Source organism: Xiphophorus hellerii, chromosome 5 (genome assembly GCF_003331165.1).
Source record: "Xiphophorus hellerii strain 12219 chromosome 5, Xiphophorus_hellerii-4.1, whole genome shotgun sequence".
NCBI lineage: Eukaryota > Metazoa > Chordata > Actinopteri > Cyprinodontiformes > Poeciliidae > Xiphophorus > Xiphophorus hellerii.
The window spans coordinates 1,193,005-1,216,982 of record NC_045676.1 but is presented as its reverse complement, the minus strand read 5'-3'; the positions used below and the strand labels follow the sequence as shown (position 1 = coordinate 1,216,982).

At 40.4% G+C, this 23,978-nt stretch overlaps 1 protein-coding gene and 1 long non-coding RNA gene across 7 annotated transcripts in view; one reads left to right on the top strand and one right to left on the bottom strand.

Moving 5' to 3' along the window:
* Positions 1-8,923, bottom strand: part of sorcs1 (sortilin-related VPS10 domain containing receptor 1) — a 163,572-nt gene extending 154,649 nt beyond the window's left edge. For 2 of the 6 annotated variants that reach the window (XR_004339283.1, XM_032562699.1), the window contains exon 1: positions 7,911-8,920. Coding sequence is in view for 4 of the 6 variants with exons in the window: in XM_032562699.1 (XP_032418590.1) it covers positions 7,911-8,702 (792 nt within the window). In the remaining 2 variants the exon portion in view is untranslated. Of the gene's footprint in view, positions 1-7,910 lie in introns of all 6 variants that reach the window. The other 4 variants (XR_004339282.1, XM_032562701.1, XM_032562700.1 and 1 more) reach the window with 4 other exon arrangements.
* A 151-nt stretch (positions 8,924-9,074) lies between these two features.
* On the top strand, positions 9,075-10,289 carry LOC116719454 (uncharacterized). Its single transcript, XR_004339179.1, has 3 exons — positions 9,075-9,275; positions 9,420-9,535; positions 10,020-10,289. It is a non-coding gene; the product is annotated as an uncharacterized LOC116719454 (long non-coding RNA).
* The last annotated feature ends 13,689 nt before the right edge of the window (positions 10,290-23,978 follow it).

The window sequence follows — 23,978 nt, the reverse complement described above, 5'->3', positions numbered from 1 at the left end:
ATAAATAGCCAAATTTACAATGATTGAACTTAATTTGCTGATTTTAAAACCTGATTATATTTTAGGTGTGATATTGGAAATTGGATATTTGCTATTGGATGTGGAAAAACTGAGCTTCTATATGCTGCGGCAGTAAAGTCGCCTCAGTGACAGTAGAACTCGTTACAGTTGATGACAAAATGACAAACAATCTGTAATAAATGTGTAAAAACCAAAGGAAATAGATGTTTAGTGGGTGCAGCTTGTAGCAGAGTAAAGATCAGACTGAGCTGATGTTATTACTTATTCAAGCTAAAATAGAAACAGTGCAGCGCTCTATTAAACAGCGAAACTCAATTCAGACATCAACTAGACTCTGACTTTAACACCAAATAAATCTTGATTTTAGCCATGATGTCAAACCAGATTAACTGGTCATCTGCAGTCCCTTTACAAAACCTCAAAACCAGATCCACTCAGGCAGAAAGTTACTTGATGCTGATGAAGTTTCTGCCCTGGCAGTTGCCGGAGCAGCAGCAGCTCAGGAGGCTTTGAACCGGCAGCCTGCAGGTTACCGGACCAGATGGGATGGTAGCCTCACTCTGTCAGGCTGCCCAGGGCAGCTGTGGCTACGATGTAGCTCACTGCCATCAGTGTGTGAATGTGTGTGTGACTGATTGGAGTGTGAAGCGCTTCAGAGTCCTCAGACTTAGTGCTGCACAAGTACCATTAAAACACATTCTGATTCATTGAGTTTCATCAAAATGTGGTCAGATTTAAATCAAACCCAAACCGAATAAAACACACAGTCAGATTCAGGACTCAGCTGGTTGAACTATCAGAGCAGCTCATTTTACTGAGTCAGACACTTTGCACCAATCCCTGATCCTCAGCAAGTACAAGGCGACAGTGGAGAGAATACATCAGGCTGAAACGAGCAGACAGCAAACAGAGCCGTGTGTAAAACGCAGCACAAAAATGATTCAAACTTCTAGTTCAAACATTTTACGTTTGAGCAGCCAGACTTCCCTGCAGGGGTTTGGGACCACAGCTGCATGCAAACACTTAAAACTGCATATTTTATCACTTCAGACACCAAATATACATTAATAATACAGATTCACCAGGGACAAAATGTGGCCATTCATATCTGTTTTAATAATTCTGTTATGGCCGATAACCAATATTATATATATTATATATATTTTTTTAAAATGACCACACCTCTGACTATACCACTGCTTCTCTGCTTCAGTTAGATTCCCCACAATCCTTTGCTGCATCACTGTCACATGACTCGGCTTTCTGAACCTACTGAGGGTAAAAACCTGCTAGAAATAAATCAACTAAAACTTTTTTTTTAAATTTGATAAATGTGCACAGCTTAATAAAATGACATATAAAAAATATTTTTCTAAGGAATATGATCTCTTTATAGCGGCTTCTCAGTGAAACTTTCCTGTTAATACTTGGATTCGTTGTAATGTAAATCAGTTTTATCTCCGTTCAGACAAACTGAACTCAGCCGCTACAGTCAGCTAAAGAACGGATTATGATCACTTTTCCCGGAGCGGTGATAAAACTGAACACACGTGAATTTGGGGTTTGGAGGAAGCGGGCTGTTGCCATGGTTGTGGGGATGCAAATATAGATTCCCTCACCAGAGCAGAGAGACGTGTGAGACTGTGACTGAGGCAGCATATGTGAGTGAGTTCCTCGCACCCCTTCGCAGGCCGTCATGTGACCGACACCTCATTAATCTGTCACAAACTCTTTTGATATTTTGCGTGTTTGTGCATTAGAAATCCAGGCGCCGCGCTGCTGCCACTGAGCATCATTTTCTGATATCTCTGCTTCTAATTACTTCTATCGGACTCCTTCCAGTGCAGGTTGCTGCATGTCTGCAGGAGCTGAAACTTCTCCTGACAGACGATACGTCAGTCCCAATCCTTCTGAGTGACAGGCTGAAGTACTTAATGCCTGACATTTCATAATGTAAATAATGCGGTCCCCTGCATGTCTTACATCCATCTGAGCAATATGCCACAGCTCCCTGGATGAGAGTGCTCTTTACCTGTAACCTTTTTTTCCACGACGCTCCTGCCAGGAACATGAAGGCAGCAGATATTTGTTCCATTAGCCTCGTTTCTCTCTCTCTGTTTCATCAGCAGGAAAAAGACAAAATTTTGTATTTTTTTGGTTACCATTTCCAGCTTTCATGCTGCTTATTTTAAACTATGAGGAGTAAAAGCAGCACAGGAAGCTGCTGGGCTCCACAAGCCGCGAACATCACTGGACTCCGTGACGGTCGTCTGGTTGCTCTATTCTGCTTTACTGCCACATTTAATGTAGTAGAGATCCAAGAGTTGCTTTTGTTAGAAATCTGTGTTATTTTTGTTCTGATTAACAGTTTTGGTTGCATTTGCCTGTTTTTTGTCTGATTTAGGCTTTAAAGGAGGTAAATATTTCCATACACTTCCTGGTTAGGATATTCAGGAACAACATAGAACTAGAACTTGTTTTAAAGTAGAATCTGCTGCAGCGATGCCTGATGAAGTCATATTTAGCCCCCAATATGAACACCCTGAAGCTGAAACTGGCAGCTGAACATCTTCCCAGTCCAACCAGTTGACAGTGGATGCTGGGATTAATGCGATGTAACGCACATGAACATCAGGGAGAATTCTTTGGAAACTTTGGGGTTTGTTTTCTCACTAATCTTGTTTGCAGAGTCCCAACATTCAACTGGTCTTTAAATAATTTTGTAATTCTGTGTTTGACATCATTAAAAAGTTTAGAATCCAAACTTTCCTAATCTGTAAATAACTGAAAACACTTCTGAGAGACCTGGTTTTCATGGCCAGTCACAAATGGCTGAAGAGACAAAAACTGCGTTATTTGGCATCTTGGAGCAGATTTATGTTTGGAGAGTCAAACAACCAGGCAGAACCAACCCAGAAACCTGTTCAGAGCCACGTCTGAGAAAACAGATGCCACTGATGAGTGTATGTAAACTTCTGACCGCCACTGTATAAATAAATAAACCAATTTTATAAGTTCTCATTGCAAAACTGTATGAATCTGTTACCTGACAACACTTCTGCAGTAAATCACACTATTTTCCATCTTTTCTCTGATTTAAAGAGATTCACCAAACGGCTCAGATCTGACAATTAACGAGTCTTCTTGATTCTAGAAACACATTCTGCAGAACCGGGTCGTAATCTCTGGATGTTTCCTCTCCGTCCTGCGACGCTGCGCTGTCCACCTACACGGCAACACAACAGGTTCATGGCAGATCCTGGATTGTTCCTCTGCACCGTGTCACACTTTACCGACGTCACAGAGAACGCAAGCACCGTTAAACAAAAGAAATAAAATTATTAACATGCTCTTTAAATACAACAGCTGTGACTTAGAGCATAAAACTCAGGTTGTAAACACATGATATACCTTGAATAAGCTGTGGAGAGCGAAAAGCAACAGCATTTTAAAACAGCACTCCTAGCCAAACATAAATGAAGATAAAAAAGGCAGAGCAGGGCTGACAGGCCAAATCCTATTAAATTGTCATATTGCTGTGATTTACTGAAAGCAGAATTCTCCATTCAGCAGCTCTGGTGCGTATTTCTGCTCACAATGCTTCTGTTTCTGTCTGTTCACGGTACGCAGCTGATTTCACTCCTGTGGCCAATCTTTCATGAGTCATAATTACATGAGACCAAACAGGCTTGCAGTGACGTGGGTCGGCTCAGAGACGAGAGCTTTGTAAACGCTTGGGAGGTTAAATATTAAGAGCATGGCGGCCCTCATCTGCATCGCTCTCACTTCAGCGCCGCGCCACGATGTTTATACCAACACGGCTGTTTACCCATTACAGCTACAACGCCGCACACTTCATGTCGGGTCTTTCCTGTTATTTCATCTGTCCAAGTCGAGGAACAACAGCTAATTATTGTTTTGCCAAACAGATCTAACTGTATGGCTGCTTTCAGATTTGTGCACAAGAAAAAATATTGATGGAACTAAAAAGAGAAAAATGTGATGTTGACTGTTTGTTTAATCAGTTTCGTTCTGAAGCTACAGCAATTTTATTTTTTAGTTCACAATAAAACCGAAGCAACAAGACGGGCGGATTTCTCCCATTTCACTGCCTCCAAATTCAAAACAGTTTGACTAATTAGTTTTTCTACTTCAACTGTTGAAGGTCCTTCAGTAAATTCTGAGTTATTTCATGCTCCACAAAGTCCAACTGTTAGCTAACAAAACAAATTGTTGCATAATTTCCTCATAAAAACATACCTGGAGTGTTGCTTTAACTCATTTAATAATGTTTGACAAATCCTTGGACTTCCTGTTTCAGCCATTCAGAGGCGTCTTCATGCTTTACCTCTTCCTGCAGAGCTCCGCCCCCACAGCGCTCCATCAGACTAGCGGCAGCAGCAATCACCAAACACCTGATGGAGGTGAGTCTGCTGAACTCCTAAGAATGCTGTAGATTACATCATGGAAAAGCATTGTTGTGATGAAGTGCTGAAGGGGGCGTGGCAGAAAGTGTAGGAGGTTCTTAAAGAGACAGTGGCCAATTTTAAGGCATCAGATGCAAAGTCAAATTTCTCTGGAGTTGTGTTTGATATGCAAACAGTTTTATAACAACTGAAGGTGATGTTGCTACTTAATTGTGCTACAAAATGGTCTTATGGGAAATACATAATACCCACATATTGAGATGTTCAGATTTGTTCCTCTGAGGTTTTATGGATTATAAAAGATGTTCCACTTGGTGGAGAATTTGGCCCAGTCCCTTTTTTAACCAATGACAATGTTGGAAATGTTACAGTAACCTACTCAGATGATCCAATGCTACATTATCTGATTCATCATTACTAATCAAAGACAATTTTAACCTTGGCATCAAAGTTGATATGAAAATTCAACACAGAATCACAACTCATCCCTGAATGGGATCGATTTATGAAAATCAAAGATTCATAAATCTGCAGGTCAGAATGAATCCAAAGTATTTTTTATTCTGATTGTACACTGTAGTTACATTATTTATAAGTAAATCATTTACATTTTTAATACTCTGGAATTGTCCTGCGTAACTCAGGGAACAATTTCTACTCAGTTTGTGTAAAGATCTTATTTTATGCTTTCATAGAGTAAAAGAGTTACTTTATTAACCAGCTTTAATTTCACATTCAATCATTCAAATTAGTTATTTAAATGGTACAAATATTATTGCAATCAAATAGTTGAAATTGGTTTTTCTGTCTGTTTATAAACATGCATAGTTTAGCTATTTTTGAAATAAGATTTTTAAGCTTTCATCCTATATATTTTTGTATAATTGATATTTGTTTCTGTATATTTGACATTCCTATTCATATGTTGACTATCTGCTTGGTAGTGGTATACTTTACTCAACAGTCATTCTGTCCAGTCAAATAATGAGACTTTTATTTAAACGATGGACATAAATTCGTCTCACAGTTGGTTTCGTTTCCTCACATTGTTTTTATTCCAGTTCGTCTCATTAAGTTGATGCCTTTGGAAGAGAAGGTCATCCTAAAAAGGTTTCAGAGCAGACAAAACTTTTTCCCTCCTCTCACTTCATTTCTCATCTCTGAAGAGGGAACAAAAATAAAGCACAAAGGCCAGTTTGTACATCTGACCTGCTTTACACAGCAGAGCAGAGAAAAGACTGAAGCTGTGAGGAAAACAGAACAGAAGAGATTTTATATCAGCTTCAGACGCCTGGCTTTGCTTCGGCCTCGAAACCAGAACCTAACATGACTTTGGTACCATCACTCAACTGCAGATATTTTAATGAGTTAAAAATATTAACACATTTATATATATACTGTATATATATATATATATATATATATATATATATATATATATATATATATATATATATATATATATATATACACTGCCTGGCCAAAAAAAAAGTCGCCACCAAAAAATGGCCACACTCTCTAATATTTTGTTGGACCGCCTTTAGCTTTGATTACAGCCCGCATTCGCTGTGGCATTGTTTCAATAAGCTTCTGCAGTGTCACAAGATTTATTTCCATCCAGTGTTGCATTAATCTTTCACCAAGATCTTGTATTGATGATGGGAGAGTCTGACCACTGCGCAAAGCCTTCTCCAGCACATCCCAAAGATTCTCAATGGGGTTAAGGTCTGGACTCTGTGGTGGCCAATCCATGTGTGAAAAAGATGTCTCATGCTCCCTGAACCACTCTTTCACAATGTGAGCCCCATGAATCCTGGCATTGTCATCTTGGAATATGCCCGTTCCATTTGGGAAGACAAAATCCATTGATGGAATAACCTGGTCATTCAGTATATTCAGGTAGTCAGCTGACCTCATTCTTTGGGCACACAATGTTGCTGAACCTAGACCTGACCAACTGCAGCAACCCCAGATCATAGCACTGCCCCCACAGGCTTGTACAGTAGGCACTAGGCATGATGGGTGCATCACTTCACCTGCCTCTCTTCTTACCCTGATGCTCCCATCACTCTGGAACAGGGTAAATCTGGACTCATCAGACCACATGACCCTCTTCCATTCCTCCAGAGTCCAATCTTTATGCTCCCTAGCAAACTGAAGCCTTTTTTTCTGGTTAGCCTTACTGATTAGAGGTTTTCTTACGGCTACACAGCTGTTCAATCCCAACCCCTTGAGTTCCCTTCGCATTGTGCGTGTGGAAATGCTTTTGCGTTCACAATTAAACATACTCCTGAGTTCTGCTGTTGTTTTTCTTCGATCTGATTTGACCAAAAGTTTAAGTAATCGCCGATCACGATCATTCAGGATTTTTTTCCGACCACATTTCTTCCTGGAAGACGATGGTTCCCCACCATCCTTCCAGTTTTTAATGATGCGTTGGACAGTTCTTAACCCAATTCTAGTAGTTTCTGCAATCTCCTTAGATGTTTTCTCTGCTTGATGCATGCCAATGATTTGACCCTTCTTAAACAGACTAACGTCTTTTCCACGACCACAGGATGTGTCTTTTGCCATGGTTGTTTAAGAAATGAGGAGTTACTCATTGCATCAGCTGGGGTTAAATAACTTGTTGCCAGCTGAAGGATAATCGCCTATGCAGCACTTATCCAATAGGAGGCTTGTACCTATTTGCTTAGTTAAATCCAGGTGGCGACTTTTTTTTTGGCCAGGCAGTGTATATGTGTGGGGGTGTGTGTGTGTGTGTGTGTGCGTGTGTGTGTGTGTGTTTTTGACTAAAATGTGATTAACTACAGAATGCTGAAAAAGACATAAGCTTTAGCTTTTTAAATTGTTTTTCTGCTTTAGAGACTATTCAAAAATATATTTTAAATTACTAATTAATTTTTTTTATCTGTAAATTTCAGAAAAAAGTCTGAAAAATATTTTTAACTGTGAATATTTCTAAATAAAAAAATGAGAAGCCGAGCAAAATTCTGATCAATAATTCAAAAATGTTCATCAACTAGAGCTTTTGGTAGGAATCTCTTTCATTTTTCATTTGGATTCTAGCTCTCACAATAGTCCTAAAGGTAGAATTTGACCTCTGACCTACAGACGTGACGTCCAGCGGCCGTCAGAAACTTTGCTGCCTCTGGCTCTGGAGAGGAGAAGCTGCTGCGGCTGAGAAAGCCTCACCTCTCCCACAACCTGCAGTGACCTGAAAATCCCGCCTGCAGCTCCAGCCTCAGTTTTATCCTCACATCAGCCTCAGCTCGGCTCAGCATGCAGGAGTTCAGGGATCAGCTGCTCGCAAGCGTCCAGATTTCATCCTGACTAATGATCAGTCAGGCAGCTGATGTCCTCACTAAGACGCGACATTTTAATTCAAGAAGTTGAGTTTCTCCGCTGGACTCACACGCTCTCACGCACACGCACGTCAACCAGAGCAGGTGTGTGACTTACGCTGCTGTTCTGGCCGGACCAGTGCACCATGGCCTGGTTGTGGGATGAGTCCCCGGTCAGGGCGAACGTGGAGCTGTTGAGCTTTAAGTCCTCCTGCCGCGCGCCGGCCGCTCTGCGCTCCTCTCCGCTCCAGCGCGCCGCTCTGCGCCCCGCCGCCGCCGCCGCCGCCGCCGCTCCCTCTGCCGGGGCTGAGCTGACTGCATCCCCGCCACTGTCCCTCCTGAAGCGCCGTGGAGTCGAACCAACACCGTCCCTGTGTTGGGAAACTTTCCCGCTGTCTGTAATCCGCTCCCGCCTCAGCTGCGCCTGATGCCCCCGGTCCGGAGCGCAACCAGCGGGGCCCGGCTCGCAGGGGACCCTCCCGGTCCGGTCTCCGCTCCCCAAAACTTCCCCCATTACCCCGGCAGCGGGACCACTTGTTTCAACCCTCAGCAGTAATTCCTGCGCGCCGTACCACATATTCCCATCCCGGCATGACCTGCAGGTTATCTCAGCCTCGGCGACGCCGACCAAGCCGCGCAGGAGGAAGAAGAGCCCGAACCGGAGCGCACCGTGCCACTTTGGGCAGAACCTGACCTCCGTCTCCATCGCTGGGGGAAGAACAGGATGCAGCGGATGCTGGGAGTCTGTCTGCCTCTCCGGGAGGTTCTGAGCTCGATGTGGAAGAGAAACTGCTGCAAGTTGCGGCGTTGGAGCCAAATGCAGTGGAGTCCAAAGTGCGACTGAGCCTAAGTGGTCCAAGTTGAAGGATTTGACGAAATGAAGCCCCGCGCGCAGAGGGAGGAGCTGCATCCACTCTGAGATGGAGAACAATGTTGCTCTGTCTGTTATTTCCCACCTTATGGTCCAGCTCCATTAAAACTCTCAGATTTTCTCTGCCTCACTTTTCTTCCTTCACATTTTAGGAGAGCTATTTTTGGTAATTGTTCTAATTATTTATTTGTCTCCCCTGTTGCAGCTTTTTAACCTTCCTCCTGAGGAAGTAGATCTCCTCATTTTTACAAATGAAATAATAGGAATGTTTAGATTATTAAAAACCTGAGTGAAGATTTGGTTATTTATTTCAATATATATTAAAAGATAAAATTATACATACTGATATATTTCTAGTCTTTATTTTCTAGTCTATTTTGTTTACAGTGAATGAAATTTTTAAATTCACTTAATCAGAACATTTTTATTTCACATTAAACTTAATATTTTTAATCAGGAATGTTTCTCATATCTGTTCTATCCTGCAGCACAACATTATGGCTTCAGTTCATATTGACATCCTCCGTCCAGTCAGAAAGTGTCAAAAAGACAAGAAGCTGAGTTCTGCATTCAAGCATATTGATGGGAAGTTAATTGGAAGGAAAAACTCAGGTAAAAACTCAGTTTTACATTATTTCAGTAACCAAAACAGATTTTTTTGTCATGTTGAGTGTTTGAAGATCGACCAGGCTTGAGATGTAATGTTGTGTTGCAGATTTTATGAAAAAATAAAGAACAAAACTTCCAAAAATACAGGAAGCCAGAGTGGAACAGAAGTGACCCACGAGGAAAAGCCAGAAGGGAGACACAGGAAGACAGCAGGGAAACGGGGAAGAAACGGAAGGATCCAGCAAGGAGTGACTGAGAAAGAGGTGCTAAAGTACTGGGAGGGTTGGGGTTGAATGCTGAACAAAAGAAGTGGGCTGATTGGCTAACTGACTGCAGGTTAGAGAGAGAGAGAGAGAGAGAGAGAGAGAGAGAGAGAGAGAGAGAGGCAGAACCAACAGGAAGAAGTAAGAGACGCAAAATAATAACACAGAACAGATCCTAACATTTTCTTTTTTAATGTAATGGTAAAGTGTCAACTTTTAACCCTCCCCACTTCTGAGCATCTCAGTAAAATCCCTACTGTTAGTTAATGTTGATACTCTTATTTTGAAATGCAACAGGAAGTTCTCTGCTAAGAGTAATGGGTACGCCCCCAGTTTCACTGATTTATTAACAAGTCTCCTGATATCCCGGGTTAGAAGCAAACTGGTGAAATGAAATAAATAAAATAAAGTTGATGCCAGAGATGGCAGACATATTAAAAAAATAAAGAAAGTTAAATGACAAACGTTCATTTCGTCCAATCAGGTGCGGTCGTCCAGAAACGCCTACGATGACGCGCGTGTCCAATCATGTTGGAGTTGATTTGGTTCGTCCAATCAGGTGAGGCTGATCTCCTTTGTGCTGCAGCAATTCAAGCTAAAGGAGCCCAGACCAAACACTGAACACATTTTAAATCTGGGACCAGATTTATGAATCCAATCTATTGGTGTGATGTCATATTTTATTTTATATGACAGTATCTGTAAGCCAAAACCATTAAATGTAGGAATAACATGAATGAATTCACTTCATTGAGTTGCTTTTGACATTATGTATATATAGAAAGATGTACTCATGTATTCTGAGCCTAATGATGAAACTTATCTCTTCATTTTCATGGAAAATGCTACATATTTCTATTACATGCAAGGTAATATTTCATTTCTTTTGCTTGTTTGTAATATTATGCATTTTAAATCCGCAGCCTGGCTTTGATCATTTTATGCCCACTTGATCACAACCTCCAGCAGCCAAAGGCCTTTGATCATTCCCACAAATTAATATGTTTCCAATTAAGTGCAACATATTATGCAGTTATTAAAGAGTAATTAGGTGTTTAAGGAGCTTTTCTCTGCCTCGCCTGCAGGATGATTGGTTTGATGCAGCTGCAGGGCAGCCGGCTGCCACTGCTTCCTGAATTAGGCCAGAAAATGGACATCATGTATTTATCCAGCACAAAAAGCCAGTAGAAACAATGAAAGTTCATCTCTTAGAGACCCTGCAGCTCTGCGTGTCTAATCACCAGAGGTTAGCAGCGAATGTTGATGAGCGTCTGTCGCAAAACGTGACGTTCAAACGGCCACAGAGCTGCAGCAGCTGCCTGCTTCCCACCCTGAGCCACGGAGGGAGCCGTCAGGGAGGGAAACGTGATTACCTTCACCGGAGGGAAGTCTGCACAGAAACTGCAACAAATTTAAAAACGGTATTTTGCTTTGCTCCATACCATGATGCATACAAATACCTGTCATAACTCTCAGATTAGGTTTACTGGCCAGAAGCTCTTCAGCTGAAATTGTTCATTCCTTCAAGAGTCTGTAGGTCTCAGAACCTGCTTCTGCAACATGTAGCACTTTTATTGTTTTCACAATAAAATACATATCTGATGGTGTGCATTATTATAATGCACACATTGCGTCGACACCTATAAATAAATCCAGCTGCCTTCAGAAATCACCTGATAACGGAAAATGAAAAATGCCCACCCATTTTCAGATTCCTATTTATTTAACCGTTTTTCAAAAATGTGTAATTTTCCAGTAACTTCCCAAAATGCAATGCTCTGTGTTGCTCTGACACGTAACATAAACAACATTTACTACATGGTAGTTTGTGGTTGTCATGTTAATAAGGAGCATGATTACCGTAGTTATGAGTTTCTTTTTTTTTTGGAGACTTTGTTATAATTGTTTTGGTTAATTTATTAATAACTGATCGATTATTCCTTATAGTTTTGGATGTTGTGCATCCCAGACTCCAACATCTCTCTACTCGGCTTGTAATCGAACAGCCAGGCAGAAATATAGAAGGGGAGGGGAAGAAGGGAAGCACAAGCAAAGGAGGTGGATTAGCAGAGCTAACGAACATCTGATGGTGTCATCCAGGACGTCACTGTGAAATATCACCTGGATATTGAGCAGTTAGCATGTCGCGACAGTCATGAACAGAAACATAAAGATAAAAAACAACTGAAACAGTTGTTCATACTCCAGTATTTTATCATCTCACTGAGCAGAATCAGAACTACATCAGATCTCTGGGTCCAGATTCCCATCCTGGTGTCAGTTGAACATCTTAGCTGTACGATACAAATGTACCGACTACTAAAACATCTGCTGATGTAAATATATATGAATGTAAAAGGCATGCTGCATCTCATTTCATCTTGATTCTCATGCATATTAAGTATGAAACAACCTTTCAGTTCCTCTGTTTTCTTTCAGCTCTGATCACTTGAAGCCGTCGAACCAAAGACGTTAGAGATGAGAAGAGCTTCCTCTCCACATGAAGCATCACAATAAGCAGACACATTTCACTGATTTATGTTGCTGCGATGGACAGAGCTCACATTACCCTCACAGGCTTATTAACCAGAACTGGTGCTTACCGGGGTGTGTGTGTGTGTGTGGGGGGGGGTGGGTGTGTGGGTGGGTGTGGGTGTGTGTGTGTGTGTGTGTGTGTGTGTGTGTGTGTGTGGGTGGGGGTGTGTGGGTGTGTGTGCGTGTGTGTGTGTGTGTGTGTGTGTGTGTGTCCTGCGTTAACCATTTCACACAGAGTCATCTCATGTGCCCGTCTGGACTTGCCATCCATTCACAGGGAATCGATGTTCTGCCGATTGCAAAAATGGATTTCTGAGGATGTTGAAGAAGGCGATATGCAGAAGTGAGCGGAATGATCTGTGTGAATACACACCAGGAAGCCACGACGCTCCTGTGTGTCAGAAATAAGGCCAGGGAAGCTGCCTCTGGCTTCAAACTCTAAGATAAGCTGCACTGAGAGCCTTTTAGCTTCCTGAAGTCATGATTGGTCTTTATTACACATAGATGCACAGTAAACGTTTGAGTGTTTGGAGTTTTATGCTTTTATGTTTGTTTGTTTTCTCCTCAGGCTTTTTGTCTCAGCAAAGCACAGAAAACTTTAGACTGTCGAGCACCAAGAAGAAAATCTCTGTTTGGATATCATTAGGTTCACATCCAGATCAACTCAAATCAATTCACTTCAGTTTATTGATGTAGTAATAAACTGAACTCTTGGTAAAATGTTGAGGCATTTTACCAAGAACTAAGGCCAACACTGATTCTGATTGGTTCCATCCAGTTTCTGCTTCATCTTACTGACTCTGCAGCATCGATGTTTCCATCCTGCCAGCTTTTCATCTCATACTGCAATCATTGCAATATAGTTACATGACCTTTCACCATGTGTAGTTTCATTTAATTTTCACTCCTCCATCTGGGTAACTTTATGGACGCTTTGCATAAACGCCATGAAATACTGTTTTTGTATCATTGACTTTCTGAACCCTGAAATATTTTTATATCCTTATTTGTGAGTTCTTTTTTATAAAAGAGTCTGTCAAACGCAGAAACATAAACATTTTTCTTCTCCATTTTCCAAGTTTCCATACCCAGTCTCTGCTTTTTGTTGGTGTTTTCTTTACTGCCAGCCTGAATTTGAGCCAGATAGTTTATTTAGCCAGTCTGTGTTGTTTCAGCGTTTTAACCTGAACATTTCAGCTGCTTCAGTTTGTTTCTGGTCATATTTGTTGTGCTGAGACTGTGGCCAGCAGGCTTAAACGCCTCTGTTAGAATGGGAGCTCCAGAGTAGCTTTGTATTCATCCTGTTGCTTTGGTCAGCAGCAAAATCATCAATTAGTGCCAGTTTCACCTGCAGCAGCAGACTCATCCACCGCAGCACAGGCCGCTTTGACTGATGCTTCCTTCCTCCGCTTTACACTTTCTGTCATCTTGATGGAAGGTTTTTTGTTTTGAACGTTGCTCGTCTATGTTGGGAAAACGTTTATTAGGCATCTGTTTTTTTACAGTGATGGAGTTCATTTATTAATAACAATGGAAGCGTCTAGTTTTAACAAAAGCCAGTTTGATTCGGAAAGATTTTTCCTGAAGCAAACAAAGTTGAAATCTGTTTTCTGGATTTACCAAAGTTATCTTTGCGTGCTGTCAGATGTTTTAGATCATCAACTAATTTGATGACATAAACTTTCAAGTGGGACAAAAAAGTAAAACCAAAATTAATCTGTAAGGAATCATGACGTTTTAATCGTCCTTGCAAAATATTGCACATGCCAGTGTTTTAAATTATTCCTCCTAGATGAATCGACTAAACTAGTATGCTAGCATTCACATGCTAAATCAAAGCAATTGGCATTTTTAAAGGAAACATATGATACAGAATCCACTTTTTTAGCCATTAAATACCTTCTGTATTTGTATTTGCCATCTGCTGTTACTGACTGGAGATTTGAGACAACAGAGCACAAAAACAGATCCAGGGATACTTTACATGTTTAATGAAACGTAAAGCCTTAATGCCACCAGGAGCCTCTTTGTCTCCATGCAGGAGAGAAACAGCTAAACAAGTTCTAGCTGCTGATCTGACGATAGACTTGCATTAGCTTTGGAGAAGCTACTGACTAGCATGCCTATGCTGGTCACTCATTGGACTATCATCTTCCTCTGCTGGCTGTTAGCATGGATAGGTTAGCATTAGCATTGGATAACCTAGTGTTAGCCTTGGATGGGCTGGCAACTTGTTGGAATACAATATCTGTTAGCATCATGCATTAGATGTATTTACTTGTTCTTTAGTCAGAGTTTACTGTAATCCAACCACACCACAGCGTACTGAGGTGAAGTTACACTCAGGTGGACTGTAGTCATTAATGACGTGACTTTTGAAGGAAATTAGTTTTATTTAGGGGTATCATGGGCGTCTGAATGCAATAAGAAGGAATGCTTGCTAATGATTACCAGTGGTGGAGAAAGTACTCAAAAAATGTACTTAAGTAAAAGTACAAATACACAGGCAAAAATGTACTCAAGTAAAAGTCAAAGTACCACATTAACATTTTACTTAAGTAAAAGTAAAAAAGTACTGGCTTTTAAAAATACTTAAGTATTAAAAGTAAAAGTACTTGCTGAATACGTAACCTAATCGCTAATATCATTAAGTGTGCCGATAGTATTTAATTTGAATACATCATAAATGTGCCATTTTAATAAACAATGTCACAGATTAAACATGTTCTTATTGTGTTTATTCTCTGTAAGAGTTTAGACTTAGATATGTGATTCTATGCATCATAATTTCAGGGATGGAAACATTTTATTTCCTGTCCTAACGTAGCATGAACTTCATTAGTGACATTTATTTAGAAAGAAATCCAACTGAAAGGGGATGGAACGAAGGTGTGGGGGGGAAGACATGCAATCGAGGAGCCACGTAGCAGAGTTGTAGTCAAGACCACTGAACACGAGACCAAGACCAGCGCCCTGCGCTACATGACACAATAAAATGAAGTGCACCTATCAAAATTGGTTCTCAGATTGATCTGAAAGATCCACATTTCCATAAAAACACCTAGATATAAATACTTAGAGCTGAAATATATTTAACCAGTATCAATTACAACTCATTTCATTCTGTTTTGCTTTCATCGCTGTGCTACAATCCGCAGAGGTCGCCTGCCATCCCTATAAAAATAACGCCCTGGGCGGTTGCCCATATTGCCCATGTCAGAAACCACAACTGTCTGCACCATTAAACCATGAAACATAGCAATTAACTGTAATTGCTATGTTACAATTACAGTTGTAATTGTAACATTACAACAACACTATGAACACTGTCCAACGGCGCAACAAGCAGGAGCACCATGACTGTTCTCATCCTCCCTCCCACTGCATGTTTGCCACCATGACAGGAGACAAAATCAATCAATGAGCATGCTCTGTGTTCATACGTTCAACTTTTACTTATTCGGCAATTAAATAAATGTGTGTGTGTGTGTGTGTGTGTGTGTATATATATATATATATATATATATATATATATATATATATATATATATATATATATATATATAGCTACATATAGCTATTGCAGTGTATACAAGAACAAAGAACGGCTCTCAGTGAGGCTTCAGTCCCATCAACCTTAGTAAAGATCCGTCCAGAAGAATCGGATCGTTCCTGAATCCACACAATAATTCAGCGCATGAGTGACAACTTTTTTTCATCGCAGATGCAACATGTGTCTCAGTACAGCTAGCTTTGCTAGCATCACGTCCACAGATCTTACCTTTCTTTAAGCTTTCCTTCCAAGTGACGCTAAAAGTTGGACAAAGTCCCACCGTCTGTGAAAGCGAAGCGCTGCTGGTTTTACATGTCATATCTTATGATTTATGCAGCTATTATCGATTAGTTAGACATCTTCTCCCGCTCAGAGGAAACCACTGCGCATGTCTGGAGCTCCGCGTGCTAGTAAAGGGGGAGGCGATGGGTGACAACAGACACTAAGTCACGTTATTGCTTGGATTTTACGGCGCCACCTTAAAGTCCCTGAACTTCATATTTTAACGGACAAAAAGAGAGCAGTGCGACTTGGATGTAACGAGTAACGCGACACTTTTGTAGAAATGTAGTGAAGTAGAAAGTACAGATACTTACTGTAAAATGTAGTGGAGTAAAAGTAGAAAGTACCCATTATTAAATCTACTTAAGTAAAGTACAGATACATGAAAATTGTACTTAAGTACAGTAACGAAGTACTTGTACTTCGTTACTTCCCACCACTGATGATTACAAGCTTTCTAAAATTTTAATTTGTGTTGATCTATTAGAAGAAATCCCCAGAATTTCATCTGGTCAAAATGTGTAAAAATTTGTGAGTGATTTTGAACAGGATGCATAATGACATCTGGAAAGTCATGGAGGAATAAAAACACCGACGTCAAACAGGGATATTGTGGAAATGACTCATTTTGATTTTTTTCTACTTTAAGCTTAAAAGAAAAGTTACCCCAGACAGAAGAAAGCTCAGCAGTGACATCCACCTTATTTGTATTCATAAACATCAGAGAGCAGCGATGGGGTCAGGAGCAATCCGTTCGCCATGGGCTCATGGAGAGTGGTGCAACGTCTCAGTTAACCATCTCTCCATTTATAACACTGTTTGACATGTTTGTGGCTCTGCCTTTTAATAATTACTAATTCGTTCGGGAAGGAAATATAAAAATCTATATTTAAAAATGTAATTTATGTGACAGGCTGCACACAAAATCAAAGCCAGAAAAAGGCCGGTGGTTAGTCAGGATTCTATTTCCAGTTTCTGAGTTACATCTCAAGCGGTGTCCTAAATTGGCTGAACCAGTGTGTCGCTCTGCTCCATACTGTCATGCAGCCTGAAATACATTAATTGGATAATCCATTTTAAGTTGGAGAAGAAGCCCTAAAGTTATGGCAGCTGGGCGTCTTTGCTATGAACGTAGCTGCTGCTGTGTAATTCTGGAAGTAAAGCCACATGAAATTAATGTTCATAAATCAGTCTCATATCTTCTCAAATTAATATGAACATTTTTCCTTTTCATTAACTGATCTCATCTCACATTAAAATAAAAAATATATTTCCATTGGTGGTGGACTCAGTTCAAATATTTAATCGAGTTAATTGCAGGGTCTGTATGTAATTAATCCCGATTAATAACAATCCTATGGAAAAATAAGCAACATTTTCTATTTAAAAACACCTTTGCTGTTAAATTATTGAATAAGTAGATATATGAGCTCAATAAAGATGTTTAGTTGTTATTTGGGTATTAAAACACCAATGGCTCATTGTTTCTCTGCCGCCAGTTGTAGTTTTATCTGAAAGTCTGAAATAACAGAATAAAGTGTAAACCCAAAAGTAAGTCAAGGTGAAAAGAGCAGAGTAGGCACATCTGACTGGTCTTTGTTCAGCTGAATGAAATTACAATATATAGCATTACTGTTTTATGAATGCAGGAAGAGTTTGATACATTAGGATAAGGGAGTTTAGGAAACATGTTGGAAATGATTTGAGATGAAAATGTTTCTGACTGAAAACTGTTGGGAGGAACTCGTTGCCTTTTGTGTTTCACTTGTGGCAGAAATCCGATTTTTTCCTCAAGTCTTACATTTTGAGTTTGATTTTTGATTGTTTCCTGGTTTGACCAGCCTGGTAAAAACTGTCCCCTGGTTTTACGCTTTGCTTCATCGGCTGTTGAGAATCGATGGCTTGCTGAAGGAGTGGACTCCAATGAAGTTTGAAATTTGATCCATTCGCTAACGTTTGGCCGTGACATATGTAATGCGCCAGTTGGATGAAACCTACCAGGAATAGCGCGTGCTGTCAACAACCCGAGGGGAGTAACGCCACAGCATCTATGCCAGCAGTAAAATATCTTAAATATTCCTCTTGCTCCGACTTTAATCGCTCAATATTTGAAAGTCTGGCCGACACCGACTGGCTTCGTTCACTTCCTTCACTCTGAACTACAATTCAGGAGCTCCTGCTCGCTGATTGGCCTGCTTGAAATTCAACCTGAGATCTGGAATTCAATGGGAGAAATCCCAGACGGAGAACTGCAGGGAGATGAGAATCGAGCAGAATGGCGTGGGAAGGTAACGGCCAGGCTCGGTATGATTGATCTGAAACGGTTTTTACCTCAATACTCTGAAGGTTCTGGAAGATATCTGTCAGGCTAAATAACATTTTCTTGAACACCTGAAACCAAAGACAATAACTCAAATGTTTCAGATTTTTTCTGATTCTAGGCCGCTGTTCTCATGAAATAGCAGTTGCTTTGACTAGACCACTGGACATCTGACGTGACCTCGAGATCGATAGTTGAAGCAAATTAAAGTTAGCATTGACGGTCTGTTGGCTTCGCGACATCATATAACCTTGGTGGTATCCTCCTGAGTTTGGAAGCTGGACCTGGACTTTACGTTCTCTTCTCTTTTCCTGCTTACAAACTCTGCTTTTTACTCATTTCCCTCTCATTAGACATTCTTCCTGCCGCCTGCCCAGTTTCCAGAGGCTCATTATGGTCCCAATGCCCTCAGAAATCTGCTTTTATTCCCTTGGAGTTAACATAAAAACTCTAAATTGGTGTTCTCTAATCTACCTAACAGGCCAACGAAGCGACTGCTGTGGCTCGTTGAAGGTCTAATTGTTAAAATTGTTAGAGCACAACAGAGGAATAAGGAAGGATTTCTGTGTCTACTGAAGGAGGCATTTCACCACACAGTGACTTCATTCATACTGTTTGGGAAAAGTGCATATTTCACACACAAAGGCAGCTCTCACTAACTTGCATTCAGATTCTTCTGCTTCCCTGAAATCCCCTCCATTTCAACATCCTGCGCGGCTGGAATGACTCGTCCATAAAATGCTCTAGATTGAACACATAATCAGCTGTGAAACCGAATCCACCTGCTGTGTATTCACCTTTTCTTTCTTTCTGCCACAGATAAGCCATTAGTTTCTATTCATCAGGCTGGAGAATAGAGGCGGACTGGAGTGCAGCTTTCATCAGAGCTTCTCACTAACATTTGGAGTTCTCAAATCAACATCAGGCAAAAAAGAAAATCGGGAAAAATAACTTTAAAAAAGATAAAGAAGAAGATCAACTTTAGTCCATGTGAGCGGGGCAAACTAAGCGACTGCTTTAAAAGTTTTTCTACGAAGGCTGAAATATTAATATTTGCTGCTCAGGAACATCACCAGTATTCCCAGAACGAAGCACCGATAATTATTAATGAATCTCATTTTCTGTCCAGTGTGCTGGATGTTCAGAGCGCCGGTGACCTTCAGAGGCAGCGCGGCGGCGCCGTCTATCCGGAGTCAGTCGACGAGAAACGAACAATCTGCTGGAATTCTCTGGCTGCAGTTTTAGCTCATCGGGCTGATTTGTTTACCTCAGTGGGCGCGCATGACTAATTCATGAACATGTGGAAAACCGTGTCGCTCTGGAAGACGCAGCACATTTCCACGTTTGATCAGCCTCTTTTTATGAATTAGTGCTGCTTCAGGCAAGGCCATTGTTTCAAACATCCACTGCCGCGACTGAAAGAAAATCTGTGTTGGAGAAAACACGAGGTCCTTGAAGATAAAAACATCTAAATTCCACCTTCCACATTTATTGGCACCACTGGTAGCGATGTGTAAAACAGCCTTAAAATAAATTCACTACAGTGGCACAAAATTACTGAAAAACATTTCAACCTTTAATTTATTCATTTCATGAAAATATCTCAGTTCACCACTTTGTGTTTCCCTGAGGAATAAACATCCTGCTGCCCTACCCTTCAAAATGGGAAACACAAGAGACCATGGCTGGCAAATATAGGAAAGTTACTGACCTAAAATTAACAGAGTATTATTTAAAATGTTTTTTAAAAATCTTCCTTTCATCTCTTTTCACTAACCTGCACAAAAAATGTCCACATAGTGGTTTAAAACGTACAAAATCATTTAAATATCGGAGCTTGGAGATAAATTCAGAAGCAGTATCTCATTTAAATACTATATTGTTGTAACAAGATTTTAAAAAGCGATGAGATTTTTGCCCCAATAAAGCCAAAATATTCCGTTTTTAAAGAGAAGTTGTAAGAGTAAAACAACAACACTTCCATTGTCAGACGTCATCCAGAGGAAACAGCGAGCAGGAGAGTCGTAAATCCCTCTGTGACTTTTTAATCTGTCAGAGGAACTTATTTTTACATCTGATTAAAATGAGACTTTCTTGTTATGACTAGAAAAAAAACCATATCTTGTTATAACAAGGTTTTTAATTTTAACAAGATGCTTCCTTGTTATGACCAGATAGAGCTCTTGAAATTATTTCCAAGCTTTGGCAGTTAATTCAATATGAAGGTGCTGAACTCTGTCTGTTCTTCCAGTTGCTAAATCTACCAGAAATAATACAAAAATAAAAATAAGAAAATTCACATTATCAGAAACAAGAAAACTTTCTTAGAATTGAAACAACAACAACTTCATGTGCCACATGCAGATACAACAGCAATAACAGAGCAAGCATAAAATACTGCTTACTAATTTTTACAGTAACACCAATAATTAAAACTACAGAAAAAAAAATCACTAAATCTTTCAACTTTTAAAATTTGTTAGAAAAACTCATTATGGGTCAGTGTAGAAAACGGTCAGAAGTTAAAGTTCGTAATGTTCTACAACTAAAACGGTGACAAATACGACCAAATTTCTGTCAACATTTTTCAGCGTGACTTTATAATTCCTCAGTGAAACATAAACTTTATTTAAGCCGTCTCCAGTGTGGAGCTATTAGCTTTGGAAAACATGTTTGTCAGCTGAGCCCTGGGGTGAACATCTGCTAAAAATAAATGACTCCTGCTTACCTGCTTTACAACCGACTTCTTAAAGGGTTGTGGTGTTAATTAAAACCACAAGAAAACACTAATTAAACTTTAAATGCTCAGTTTAGTCTTAACGTTTCACAGCGTGGGTCACAAAGCAGTATTTATATTTACTGGAGCACCAAAAAGTTTTAAATGACCACAGAATGAATATTTAATGAGAAAAACATTTTATATTCATTTAGATTTAATGTTTCTCAGTTGGGTTATTAAGTTCTGATTTCCACATTTTGCTTTTTATCGTTTGGCCTCAAAAACTGCCTGCATTGCTTCTAAAGTTTGAAATGATGAACTGCTAATGATTTGGGAATTTGTTCTTACAGCAACACTTTAGAGCAGATACTGACCCCTAGTGGTGAAATTGGAGGCAGCAGCCATCCGAAGCCTAGAACAGGATCTTCATACCAGAATGTGATGAAGAGGAACAGACACAAGAAATGACGTTTGTTTCAGGTTAGAGGAAACAGGTCAGCAGAGTCTCTTAGTGCTTTGGTTTCTGTCTAGTTAAAATAAAATCCTTGTGCTTTTTGCTGAAAAAGTGGACAGAGGTTCATATTTCTACTTTAATTAAACGGTAAACGTAAACAACTAAATGATAGCTCTATTTTTATTCTTTATGAATAATTTAATGTTTTCTGCTGATCAGTGTATAGTTTTTCATTTCGTTGAGTTTTCCTGATGGCCGAGCGTCCCACCCGCTAACGCGCCTCCATGCAAATAGCTAGATTTGTAATTGACCTCACATCTGAACGGAGCCACCGGCCTAAGAGGATAATGATGAGACGAGGCGGCTAATGATGTCTTTAGGTTTCAGCACCCCTCGCCACTCCGTCAACTTTGACCCCAGGAAGAGTTTGCTATTGTACGGTTGTGAAAAGTTCAATTAAGCTGTAATTTGAGACGGAGCCTGCAGAATAATTTCAAGGCGGTTGGTGGTCTAACGGTTCAGCCTGAGCATGCCTAATACGCAGCCTGACTCACTTCCCAGCAGATATTAGCGTCTGTTCCCTGATGTGAGATGTCGCTGAATAATGACAGCAAGAAGCAACTGAATCTCACCGTGTTTATGACTTATATATGTCGAGTTCAGAAGAAAATACTATTGAACAGTTATTTACCTGCTTTCAGAAACTTCTTGCATTTTAAGGAAAAATAAATGTCCGTCTGAATACTCTAAACGGTTTCTGGTAGCTGAAGAGCTCCAGCAGCTTCTGCCTGATGGCTCAGCCTCCATCTGATGATATATCAGCCATGTTAATGGAAGTCCTGCATATTTAGACACATCTGTTCTCTCAAGGGGCAGAGGCTGTTGGGGATTTTTATTCCAGACGTTTTCTTCAAATTAACTCCAGAAATGGGGAGGATTTACATAAACTGATCAGATAGTTCTTACCCTTTGAACTTTTTAACATTTGGTACGTTCGGTGAGTTTCACTGGGATTTCATGAGACAGATGAACACAAAACAAAACTTCGACATGAAAACAGAAGAAAAGTGAATCTCAGTTTTTATGTGGAAGACAGGCTGTGTGTAGAACCAGCTGCCAGATGTTCCAGCTGCAGGTCTTCAGGGCTTTAGGAAGGAAGCTAAATGTTGTCATGTATCCTATCATCCAAATATCTTCACAGAGTCATTGTGGACAGTAATGAGCTCCAGTAGCAGTCAGTGTGGCAACGTATCTGAGGAGCCCTCTGACTGAAGACTGCTGCTGTATGTAATGCTAACAGCTTCAGATCTGGGCAGCAGATGATATTCCACAGCAACATGTTCTGGATGACATCATCAGTTGTTAGCTAGCTCTGCTAATCCGCCTCCTTTGCTTTTGCTGCTCCTCTTTATATCTCTGTCTGGCTGTTTGGTTAGAAAGACGTTGGAGTTCATCATGATGTTTGTTCATTATGATTGATGGAAAAGAGGTTTTGAACTTTTTCCTTCCCGCTCTGCTGTTTATTTTTGTTGTGCGGTTTTGGACTTGAGGTCAAAGTTCAGGGATAATTTGAGCTTTGGGGTGTCAGAGTAAAATGGGCTGAATACAAACACAGAACAATCTAGAGTTTTAAAAATGTTGAAAACTTTGCCTCATTTTGTGTTGCTCAGTCTCCATAAAATAAGTTAGTGGTTGTACTGTAAAAAAGAGGAAAAGTTTAACGTGATATGAAACCATCTGACGGCAGCGTTCATCTATGGCTTTATGTTTATGCTGAACATGGATTGGACTGAAATGAGCTGTTTTCTGTAGTGGAGCTCACCTGAAAGCAAGCTGCTGAGAAACGAGCTGACACATCGGATTTTTCTACTGGAGTCAAATAAATATGATTCGTGTTTCTCGGGGAGACAAACAGTAAACTATATCTGGAGCAGCTGTGCGAATAACGCGCTGAGTAATTGAGTCCACTGTGCATATTTATGACTAAATAGACGCCCTGTCTGCCGCTGGATTTATTGGTGAGGGCTGCGGTTCTGGCGGAGGCCTTGCTTTGCAATCTATGGGTTTATAAAAGGCTTTAGCAAACAAAACAGTCAATCTGTCACTCCAATCAGAATCGGATACCAGCAGAGCGGCCCGCGGTCAACAGATCATGCTTTTGTAGGCAGAGACTCTAAAAAGCCTTTTGCAAGGAAGTAAAAGCCATTAGGCGGCCAGTTAAGAGCGTCAGTGAAGAACGGCCCATTGATAGGAATGCATCAAAACAGACATTCATTTTCATATGTTTTTAATGAGCATGGCTGTGGCCGTATGTCTTGGTTTCCTGGGTGCAGCTGTCCATTCCTGTGAGCCTCATGTTGAACCAGGACACGAAAAAACACAGAAATGAAAAACTGGAAAGTCTTGACCTATTAGGCATCATCACATGAGGGGTCAAAGGTGAGTGCCATGAAAACGCTGCATGTTGGCTCCAACATCACTAAAATAACGATCACTTTAACTCCTGCATGTGTAAATATGGTGTTAAAAGTTTCATTCACTTCAAGATAATATGGCTACATTTCAATAATAGTTATAATA